Below are 10,256 nucleotides of genomic sequence, written 5' to 3' on the forward strand. Positions count from 1 at the left end.
TTGCACTGGATGTTTTCTTGTGTGTGCATGTGTTCATTACAATTTGCCATTTTTTCACTTTTGGACAACTTTCTATGGTAGCATAGAAATTAATTCATTCATTTGAATAACTATTATTATTATTTTAATATATTTTTTATTATTTCCCTTTTTAAAAATATTTTATTTATTTATTTTTGGCTGTGTTGGGTCTTCGTTTCTGTGCACAGGCTTTCTCTAGTTGTGGCGAGTGGGGGCTACTCTTTGTTGTGGTGTGCGGGCTTCTCATTGCAGTGGCTTCTCTTGTTGTGGAGCACGGGCTCTAGGTGCACAGGCTTCGGTAGTTGTGGCACGTGGGCTCAGCAGTTGTGGCTCGCGGGCTGTAGAGCGCAGGCTCAGTAGTTGTGGCGCACGGGCTTAATTGCTCCGCAGCATGTGGGATCTTCCTGGACCAGGGCTTGAACCTGTGTCCCCTGCATTGGCAGGCGGATTCTTAATCACTGCCCCACCAGGGAAGCCCTGTATTAGTTATTATTATCATTTGGATTTGTACCATAATTTGTTACCAAACCATACTGATGGACACAAGGATTGCATCGAATTTTCACCATTATGAACAATGTACATACATATTATTGTACACACATATTTGCACAGTTTGGGAGTCTTTTAAAAGGAGAAATGGTGGATCAAAGCATATAAACATTTTGTTTTAAAAGATATTGACAAGTCATCCTCTAAAAAGCTGTGCCAGTTTGTTGTCCCACTGACAGCTTATGCGAATGCCCATTTCCCCACATCCTCACCAATGACAGGTATTATCATTTAACAAAATCTTTCCAACTTGAATGAGGCTGAACATCTTTTCATATCCTCATTATCCGTCTCTATTTTTCTGTGAATTATCTGTTCTTATCCTTTGCCTGTTTGTAATTGTAGTGTACTTTTGGTCAGTGAATGCTTATTGGGCAATAATGATAGGCTTGATAAAAAAAGCCTGGGAAGACTTGGTACCAAACTGCGAACAGTGTTTACCTCCAGGGAGTGACCATATAGGAAATGAGGGCGATAGTTTCATTTTTATTTTGTATCATCTTATTTTACAATGAATTTGTATTAATTTTGTAATTGAAAAAAATACATAGGAAAACAATAACAACAGCAACAACAACAACAAATGTTTGGCCTGGATTCTCATGGCTGGAAATTCATGTTGGGTTCAAGTTTTTATTGATCACAACTTATTTTTTGGTTCATATGCAAAAAACATTTATTGAACGCCTCCTAGTTACCTGGCACTGCCCTAGGCACTTTCGTAGGCCTTTCATCCTCAACCTCACAACAGCCCTGTGAGGCAGGAATTGGCCTCATTTTAGAGAGTTCATAACAGGTAGGAGATTATTGCTTGTACCTCTATTTGCCACATGTTTTCAGGGGCCAGAGGTTCTTATTGGTTGTTGAGTCATTGGTCAAGAGCTGTCACTGGTCAGGGGTTCTTACAGGTTGCTCTAAGATTCAAATAATCAAACTACTAGAATTTTCCCCAGACAGGAGTGATGGGGTAGGTGGGATAAGAGTGGAGGAAGGAGAGTCAGTAGTCTCTCCCTTGTAGCACCATTTGAGTTTGCTTTGGTCACTCAGTGAACACTGAGTGAACAGTCACTTGGTGAACAGTGAGGGGAGGGGACAGTGGGAGAGGAGGGAAAGTAGTTATAAGTCTTCTCGTTTCTTCAGGATGAGCTTCCTCACAAGCGCTGTAATCTGGGGCCTTAACTCCTCCACCGACATGGTTGGGTCCCAAGCCCCTATCACCTTTCCATCTGGGGCCACTAGGTACTTCCAGAAGTTCCAGGTGGGCTCCTTTCCAGAAGTCTCTAGAGCAAAGGAAGAAGGAGAGCAAAGTGTGCTTCCCTGTGTCCCCTCTCCTGGAATCCCACTATTGGTGTCCATCCCTCCCTTGAAGTAGTGGTTCTATTAGTTAGAATGAACTGGAGAGCTTTTAAAAATCCTGATGCCCAGTCCATACCCCCAGACCACTTAAGTAAGAATATCTGGGGGTGAGACTCAGGCATCAGTATTTTTCAAAAGCTTTCCAGGAGATTGCAATCTGGTGCCCAGGTTGAGAACTACTGCTCTATGATTCTGTGAAGTGCTGGGTAAGGCAACATCAGACCTTCCTTTATTAATGACCTCAAACTACTACACAGTCTATATCCTATTTTCTGATTAAATCTCAATGGTTTCCAAATGTTAGTCCATGGACTCTCTGCATCTGAATCATGGTGGTGGTGGTGGTGGTGGAGGAGGGGGGTTAATATAAACAGATTCTTGGGCTCTGCTTCAGTAGGTCTCAGGCTAATGCATTTTTAAGAGGTCCCCAGGTGCTTCTAAAGCACAGCCAGGTTTGATCTATAACTATGGGAACTGAGAAGGAACTAATAAAAACACACAGGGGAAAAAAAACAAATATTAGGATTGACCCACAAAGCAAAATTCAAATTGCCTCAGTAAGGGACCTTTTGTTTGCTACACTGTTGTTTGTTATTTACTCTTCCAGGTGAATGGATTGGCGGGGGGGTGGGGGGGTGGGGGGCGGGGGGTGGGTGGGGGTTGGGGGGTGGTAGTGAGGGATATGAAGGCAACCAGAAGCATGGAATAGGAGGTGGGAGAAGGCAAAAATGGAGCCCCCAAAGGAAGAGAGAGGCCTGAGAAAGGAAACAGTACTTAATGACAAGCTTGGCTAATGACCCCATTTTGTGGTTCTGAGGCTTCTGCGGAAGGAATCTATTTCTCAAATATTAAGATCTGTTTGTTTCTTTTTATGGCTGCGCCACACAGCTTGCTTGGGATCTTAGTTTCCCAACCAGCAACTGAACCCAGGCCGGGTAGTGGAAGTGCCGAGTCCTAACTGCTGCACTGCCCGGGAATTCCCAAGATCTGGTATTTTAGCTCAGAAGGTTTCTCTCCTGTGGCCTACACAATTTGCCTCTGACTCAGGACAGGAGATATGGGCCGGCCTTCTCCAGGCATGTGGCATCCCCTGCCTGCAGCTAAGTCCATAAGCTCAACTAATTCACACTGACTAAAATCTGAGGGTCCAGTCTCCTTCTAGGAGCCACTGCAGATGGAAACAGGAGCCCAGAGAAGTCTGCAAGAGTGACTCTGAGGGAGAACTGCAAGGCAGCAGGGGCGGAGATATTCTTAAGCAGGAATACTCCTCAGTTCATCCTCAAAGATTAGTGCTAGAACAGACCATCAACCCGCCTGTGTGGGTCTAAGGGGCCCCAGGTCACCCAGCCAGCCAGTAGCTTCTGCTGCCCAGGGAGCTGAAGGAAGGTGAGGGAAAGGCTCAGGACTCACGGATCAGGTACTTGAAGGCAGGGTGGGCACCAGTGCCGGTGACTGTGATCTTGCTAAACATGGGGAAAGAGACACTGTAGGTGTGGCGGGCAAAGTTCTCAATCTCCTTGTTGCTGTTGGGCTCCTGCTGGCCAAACTGGTTGCAGGGAAAGGCAAGCACGTTGAAGTGGTGAGGTCCCAGGTCCCGCTGTAGCTCTTGCAGGGCCCGGTAGTGCTGGTCTGTGAAGCCACACTCGCTAGCCACGTTCACCACCAGGGACACCTGGGTGGCAAAAGCAAAACCCAGACACATACACAAACCAGTGAAGAGGCACACACTTGTACATGGCCTGACATGCCCACGTATGTGATGCCCCCTCAACAATTAATGCTCTCTCTCATAAACATGCAGGGTCTTACAGACGTGTGAAACACATACATAAACATTCATGAGAATAAGTACACAATACACATGAATGGGTATGCCTGTGCCCCTCGACACAAAGATACATTAGCACACATCACACATGCCCACAAACACACAGAACACCATCACAGAGAGAGGCACACATACTGGTGAACGCACATCAGGAGGTGATACAGGAGAGAGAAAAGGCAGACCTGGGTTCAATTTCTGGCTCAGTCAACTAGCACTCATCATTCTACACTGTAGTTGCCTATACATGTGTTGGTCTTCCTTCTAGAATGTGAACCCACTGAGGGCAGGAGCTATGTTCACTTCATTACTGGGCCTGACACATGGAAAAGTCTCAGAAAGTATGTGCTGAATGAATAAGTAAGTGTGCACATATATATGATCACCTGAATGGGTACATAGACAGACATGGTTTTCTTGATAAAAGGATCCGAAGAACCTCAGGGCAATCCCTTTTTGCCCCTCTCCCTCCAGCAAACAAATACCACTTTCTTCTATCACTAGACTAACCCTTAAATTTATGATTGCCTTATAATATATTTATTTATTGCCGTTCGGTGATAAATATAAATCTGGCTGATGGAACTTGATTATATTACTGCAGTTACAATTTTGGCACCAATGCTATGTTTTTAGCTTCTAGTTATATATTATTAAAGGATTTAAATTCTCACCCTGTGTTTAGGTAGCCAAGCCCTATCTCTCTGGCCACTTCTTATTTTATTATTTTATTTTATTATTTTTTAAAAAATTTTATTTATTGATTGATTGATTTTTGGCTGCGTTGGGTCTTTGTTGCTATGCGTGGGCTTTCTCTAGTTGCAGCGAGTGGGGGCTACTCTTTGCTGCGGTGCGTAGGCTTCTTATTGCTGTGGCTTCTCTTGTTGCGGAGCACGGGCTCTAGGCGCGCAGGCTTCAGTAGTTGCAGCATGCAGGCTCAGTAGTTGTGGCTCACAGGCTTATTTACTCCGCGGCATGTGGGATCTTCCCGGACCAGGGATAGAATCTGTGTCCCCTGCACTGGCAGGCGGATTCTTAACCACTGCACCACCAGGGAAGTCCTGGCCACTTTTTAGAAGAGGCAGGATTATACCAGCTGGCTCCATAAAGAGGGCCACCTTCCAGGGGCAGCCTGGGGCACTGGACATGCTCGGGCACAGACTGCTGAGGTTGGACAGGGTTTCTAGACCTCAGCACTACTGACACTTGGGGCTGGATAATCTTTGTTGTGAGGTAGCTGTCCTGTTCATTGTAGAATGTTTAATAGCGTCCCTGGCCTCCACCCACTAGACGCCTAGTCTTAACAATCAAAAATGTCTACAGACATTGCCGAATGTCCCCTGGGGAAAAAGATCACCACCAGCTGAGAACCACTGAGCTAGGCGATGAGAACCACTGTGCTGCATCTCCCTCACCCATTCCTTGGGGCCACAGGCTGTTAGAACAACCTCCCCCATTTTGTCAGCATATGCCATATTGCGCCTCTGGTGGTGAGAAACTAGGACTCTTAGTTCCCTTCACTAGTTAGAGGTCTTCCTCTTTCTTCTTTACTGGATCCTTGGGCATTGAGAGCATTAAAGGTTGTTTATTTCTAACCTACATCTTGTGTGTCTGCCCATACTTTTGGAAGGAGGGAAATCCTATTTCTAAAGTTGGAAATAAGCTGGAAATTAAGACATGGGCTCTGGAACTGGACTGCCCAGGTTCAAATTCTAACTCCACCTCGTAGAAGGTGTGTGACTTCGTTTTTTTTTTTTTTTCAGTTTCTTTCTGATTGATTTCTAGGCCTCTCGCTCCAATGCTTTTTAGGATCTACCAGTGACCTAGAGGATGAAAACACTCAGAATTCTGGGACTACTTTCCAGGTAATTTTTCTCCAGGATTTTTGTTCCTCACATCCTGGATGCCTTATTACTTCTCAAAGCAAACAGCCTTTGTCTGTTTTTGTCTTAGCATCTATTACTATTAGGAATTACATTGTTCATTTCTCCGTTCCTTGTTTATTGCCTTTCTCCTCTCCACCGCATATAAGCTCTGTTAAAGGGGAAACTTAGCTGTTTTGTTCACCGTTGTATCCACAGAGCTGGCACAGTACTTAGTATACAGTAGGTGCTCAACAATAAATAATGAATTAATGAGTAGCAGAGCTGGTCAAGTGCTAAACCTGGGGCTCTCTGGTGAGCTGCTCCAGAGGGAAGGGAAGGCCTGAATGGCAATGGGCCCTGCTCTTACTGGCCCTTTGCCCCGAGTCCTGGATGAGGTTCCTGCTGGGGCCCCACAAACACAAGCACAGAGCAAGCACTCTACCAAGTGCTTCCACATTGTCACCTCATTTGAAACTCACAATACCTTGGGGCGGGGGGCAATCAGGACAAGGACTACTATACCCAGTACTCCCAGGATAACTGAGAATTCCAAGGCTTAGAGAGTACTTTCTTCACTAAGGATGGCCTTGCTCCTGGGAGGAGAATGCTAACAGCCGTTTGTGCGTGTGTGTGTGTGTGTGTGTGTGTGTGTGTGTGTGTGGTCCATCCAAATCCAGATGCTGGGCCTCCCTGTCCATTAGAAACCAACTCCCCACCCTTTCCACACCACAGCCTGAGGTCCACCTTGAGAAGTGAACTTGGAGGGCTCTTCATTACACACAGTGCAACATTTCGGTCTCTGAAGGTAGCGTTCAAGGCCCCTCTTGGTCCCTCCCTACCCTCTTCAGCCTCATCTTTCACCCTCATGCTTTATGCTCCTTCAAGCACAACTGCTTGAAGACCTCCCCACCAGCATCACCATTCTTACTGTTTAGTTCGGAGTCTTGGCATTTGACAGTTCTCTTTGCCTGGAGTGCTCTTCTTGGTCTCACTAAAACTCACTCTTGTTTCAAAGACTCACCCAGGCACACTTCCTCTCTCAAGTCCTCTCTGAGCTGAGACTCCCTCTCGGTAAGGAGGTAGCAGTTACACTGGATGACACTTAAATCTCAGCCTGAGCTCCCAGCTAAAAAGTTTGCCTAGAGTAGGCCACGGATGGATAAGCGGTTCTCCTCCAGGCTCCGTGCTTTCTAGCGCTGTGCGACCTTCCCTCTCTGGGACTTAGTGTACTACTCTCTAAAGGATGATCTGTGTAAGGTCCCCGTGTGTCTGAAATGGTAACTCCCTCTGCACCGAGCTTTCATTTCCACAATGTTCTCACTGGACTGATTATCACCAACTCCCTCTGTTCCGAACGTGGAAACTGGGGATGGGAGAGACAAAGGCCCTAGGATGCTAGGGTTACTTTTTAGATCAGTGGGTGAGAGGCTGGGCCCCGCTGCCCAAAATCGCTGGGAGGGAAATCGGCGCCGGCAGCGAGAGTTTCGGGTTTCACCGCGCGCCGGGCCATGCCACGTAGTCGAGGGACAGACCCGGCGCAGGATCTGGGGGCGCCGCGCCCGGCGGGATGTCTGGGTGGGGGTGGGGAGCCAGGCCAGGGTGGCCGGGCGGCCAGAGCCCCTCGGAGCCACACCCGGCAGGGTCCCGGGCGCCGGGCGCCCCCGTCAGGCCCCGGCTGGATGGCGCCGAGGCCCGGCGGGCGGACACTCACCGAGCCGCGGTACTTCTCCAGAGACACCAACTTGCCCCGGATGTTGACCGCCTTGAAGTCGTAGAAGTCCTGCTCCCGCTGCGCGCAGGCCGCAGCCGCCAGGAGCAGCCATGCTGCCGCCAGTCCCGCCACCATGACTCGCTCCCGAGCAGGCGGCGTGGCAAAGGCAAAGGCAGGGCTGGGGTCACGGGCGCGGGGGGCGGGAGGAGGCGGCCCCGGCTCCAAGCGGCCAGCCGGGCAGGACGCGCCCCCTTCTCCGCGGGCGGTGGACAGCCGGGCTCTGGACCTCAGTCTCCCCACCTGTACTGCGGGAGCGTTGGACTCCGCGCCCCTTTCCGGACCCTAGAGCCGTGGTTTCAGGATTCTGCCCACTGAGACCGGAATTCGTTTCAATGAGGCTCCCTCTTGCTTCAGGATGCAGCGACTAGGTAGGGAAAGGGAGGTGGAAAACTGCATCTGGGAGCTTAGCTAGTTTTTAATTAGTGCAGTGCCCTTAGGCTGGTCGCTGCGCCTCTCTGGGCCCCAGTTTCTCCATCTGTTGCCTTCCTGATGCACCTAGACAGTACAGAATGAGAGTAATAGAAAAATGGATGTGAAACTTTTTTGTCAGCTGAATGGTGCCTACGAACTTTAGGTGAATGAATGGACGTCCCCTGAAAGGGATGAGACAGAAGAGAAGAGAAGAGAGAGGGTCTATTTCAGGTTGGGTTCCTGGGAAGCAGATTCTGAGACGGAGATTGCAGTAAAGGGTGTTTATGTGGGAGTGCCCTTGGGATCCACACCTGTGGAAGGGAGGGGGAGGGAACAGGAGTGGGCAGAAGAAGTCCAGAGGTCCACGCAGGCCCAAGGACAGTCATGGCTGACCCCACAGGGGCTCTGGAACTAGAATGGCCCATCAGCGTTGTCCCCAGATGAGCTAAGATGACCAGACCGGGCCTCTAATATCCCTGCCTTCATCTTTCGTGGGATGTGGGGCCATCTGGGAAGGGCTATGACAGGAGCCAAGGGGGCCCTGTCCCTGGGGGGCTGACAGCTAAAGGCTCTTCACTGACAGCATTCCCAATAGCTGGTGTTACAAGCCTTCACTGATGGGGGATCTGGGCAGCACTTCACAGTGTTTCCCAAACTTGGAAAACCCTTCTGGAGCCCCACTAAGTGCCAAGCACGGGGCTGGGTGCTGATGCTGTACTAGTTCTCCAGGAGATCACAGGCTGGCTTGAGAAAACTGGAGCTTTCATGTAATGCGGTACAGTCTAAGCACTTACACAGTCATTCAACAAACACTTCTTTTTTTTTTTTTTTTTTTTCTGTATGCGGGCCTCTCACTGTTGTGGCCTCTCCCGTTGTGGAGCACAGGCTCTGGACGCGCAGGCTCAGCGGTCATGGCTCACGGGCCTAGCCGCTCCACGGCATGTGGGATCTTCCCAGACCGGGGCACGAACCCATGTCCCCTGCATCGGCAGGTGGACTCTCAACCACTGTGCCACCAGGGAAGCCCAACAAACACTTCTTGAGCACCCATTCTACACCAGCTTCTCTTCTAGGTGCCCCTCATACAGTGATGAACAAGACAGCATGGGGGAGACAGTTATCAAATCATTCATAAATAGCTCTAAAATTACTATTGTGGTAAGTGCCACCTAAACTAGCCTGGGGAGGGGGCACAAAGAGGGCTTTCCAGAGGAAAGAAGTTTTTGTTTTTGTTTTTTAACATCTTTATTGGGGTATAATTGCTTTACAATGGTGTGTTAGTTTCTGCTTTATAACAAAGTGAATCAGTTATACATATACATATGTTCCCATATGTCTTCCCTCTTGCGTCTCCCTCCCTCCCACCCTCCCTATCCCACCCCTCCAGGCTGTCACAAAGCACAGAGCCAATATCCCTGTGCCATGCGGCTGCTTCCCACTAGCTATCTACCTTACTACGTTTGTTAGTGTATATATGTCCATGACTCTCTCTCGCCCTGTCACAGCTCACCCTTCCCCCTCCCCATATCCTCAAGTCCGTTCTCCAGTAGGTCTGCGTTTTTATTCCTATCTTACCCCTAGGTTCTTCATGATATTTTTTTCCCTTAAATTCCATATATATGTGTTAGCATACGGTATTTGTCTTTTTCTTTCTGACTTACTTCACTCTGTATGACAGACTCTAGGTCTATCCACCTCATTACAAATAGCTCAATTTTGTTTCTTTTTATGGCTAATATTCCATTGTATATATGTGCCACATCTTCTTTATCCATTCATCCGATGATGGGCACTTAGGTTGTTTCCATCTCCGGGCTATTGTAAATAGAGCTACAATGAACATTTTGGTACATGACTCTTTTTGAATTTTGGTTTTCTCAGGGTATATGCCCAGTAGTGGGATTGCTGGGTCATATGGTAGTTCTATTTGTAGTTTTTTAAGGAACCTCCATACTGTTCTCCATAGTGGCTGAACCAATTCACATTCCCACCAGCAGTGCAAGAGTGTTCCCTTTTCTCCACACCCTCTCCAGCATTTATTGTTTCTAGATTTTTTGATGATGGCCATTCTGACTGGTGTGAGATGATATCTCATTGTAGTTTTGATTTGCATTTCTCTAATGATTAATGATGTTGAGCATTCTTTCATGTGTTTGTTGGCAGTCTGTATATCTTCTTTGGAGAAATGTCTATTTAGGTCTTCTGCCCATTTTTGGATTGGGTTGTTTGTTTTTTTGTTATTGAGCTGCATGAGCTGCTTGTAAATTTTGGAGATTAATCCTTTGTCAGTTGCTTCATTTGCAAATATTTTCTCCCATTCTGAGGGTTGTCTTTTGGTCTTGTTTATGGTTTCCTTTGCTGTGCAAAAGCTTTGAAGTTTCATTAGGTCCCATTTGTTTATTTTTGTTTTTATTTCCATTACTCTAGGAGGTGGGTCAGAAAGGATCTTGCTGTG

The 10,256-nt window shown here is 47.8% G+C and overlaps 1 protein-coding gene across 1 annotated transcript; it reads right to left on the minus strand.

The window, feature by feature from the left end:
• Nucleotides 1–301: 301 nt before the first annotated feature.
• Nucleotides 302–7,734, minus strand: GPX7 (glutathione peroxidase 7). The gene is made up of 3 exons (XM_030870154.2): nt 7,331–7,734; nt 3,340–3,601; nt 302–1,853 (listed from the first exon to the last, which is right to left on the minus strand). Exons 1-3 carry the CDS (start codon nt 7,463–7,465, stop codon nt 1,690–1,692), a joined length of 561 nt encoding a protein of 186 aa, XP_030726014.1. The 5' UTR covers nt 7,466–7,734; the 3' UTR covers nt 302–1,689.
• Between the last annotated feature and the right edge of the window lie 2,522 nt (nt 7,735–10,256).

The sequence above is a fragment of the Globicephala melas genome, chromosome 1, assembly GCF_963455315.2.
Source record: "Globicephala melas chromosome 1, mGloMel1.2, whole genome shotgun sequence".
Lineage (NCBI taxonomy): Eukaryota > Metazoa > Chordata > Mammalia > Artiodactyla > Delphinidae > Globicephala > Globicephala melas.

Bases quoted from the DNA above. Each gene is read 5' to 3' on its own strand.
- GPX7 (XM_030870154.2), bottom strand. From the start codon at position 7,465: ATGGTGGCGGGACTGGCGGCAGCATGGCTGCTCCTGGCGGCTGCGGCC. The intron at 3,602-7,330 runs GTGAGTGTCCGC...TTTGCCACCCAG, and splicing joins TGGAGAAGTACCGCGGCTCG to GTGTCCCTGGTGGTGAACGT. The intron at 1,854-3,339 runs GTGAGTCCTGAG...CCTTTGCTCTAG, and splicing joins TGCCTTCAAGTACCTGATCC to AGACTTCTGGAAAGGAGCCC.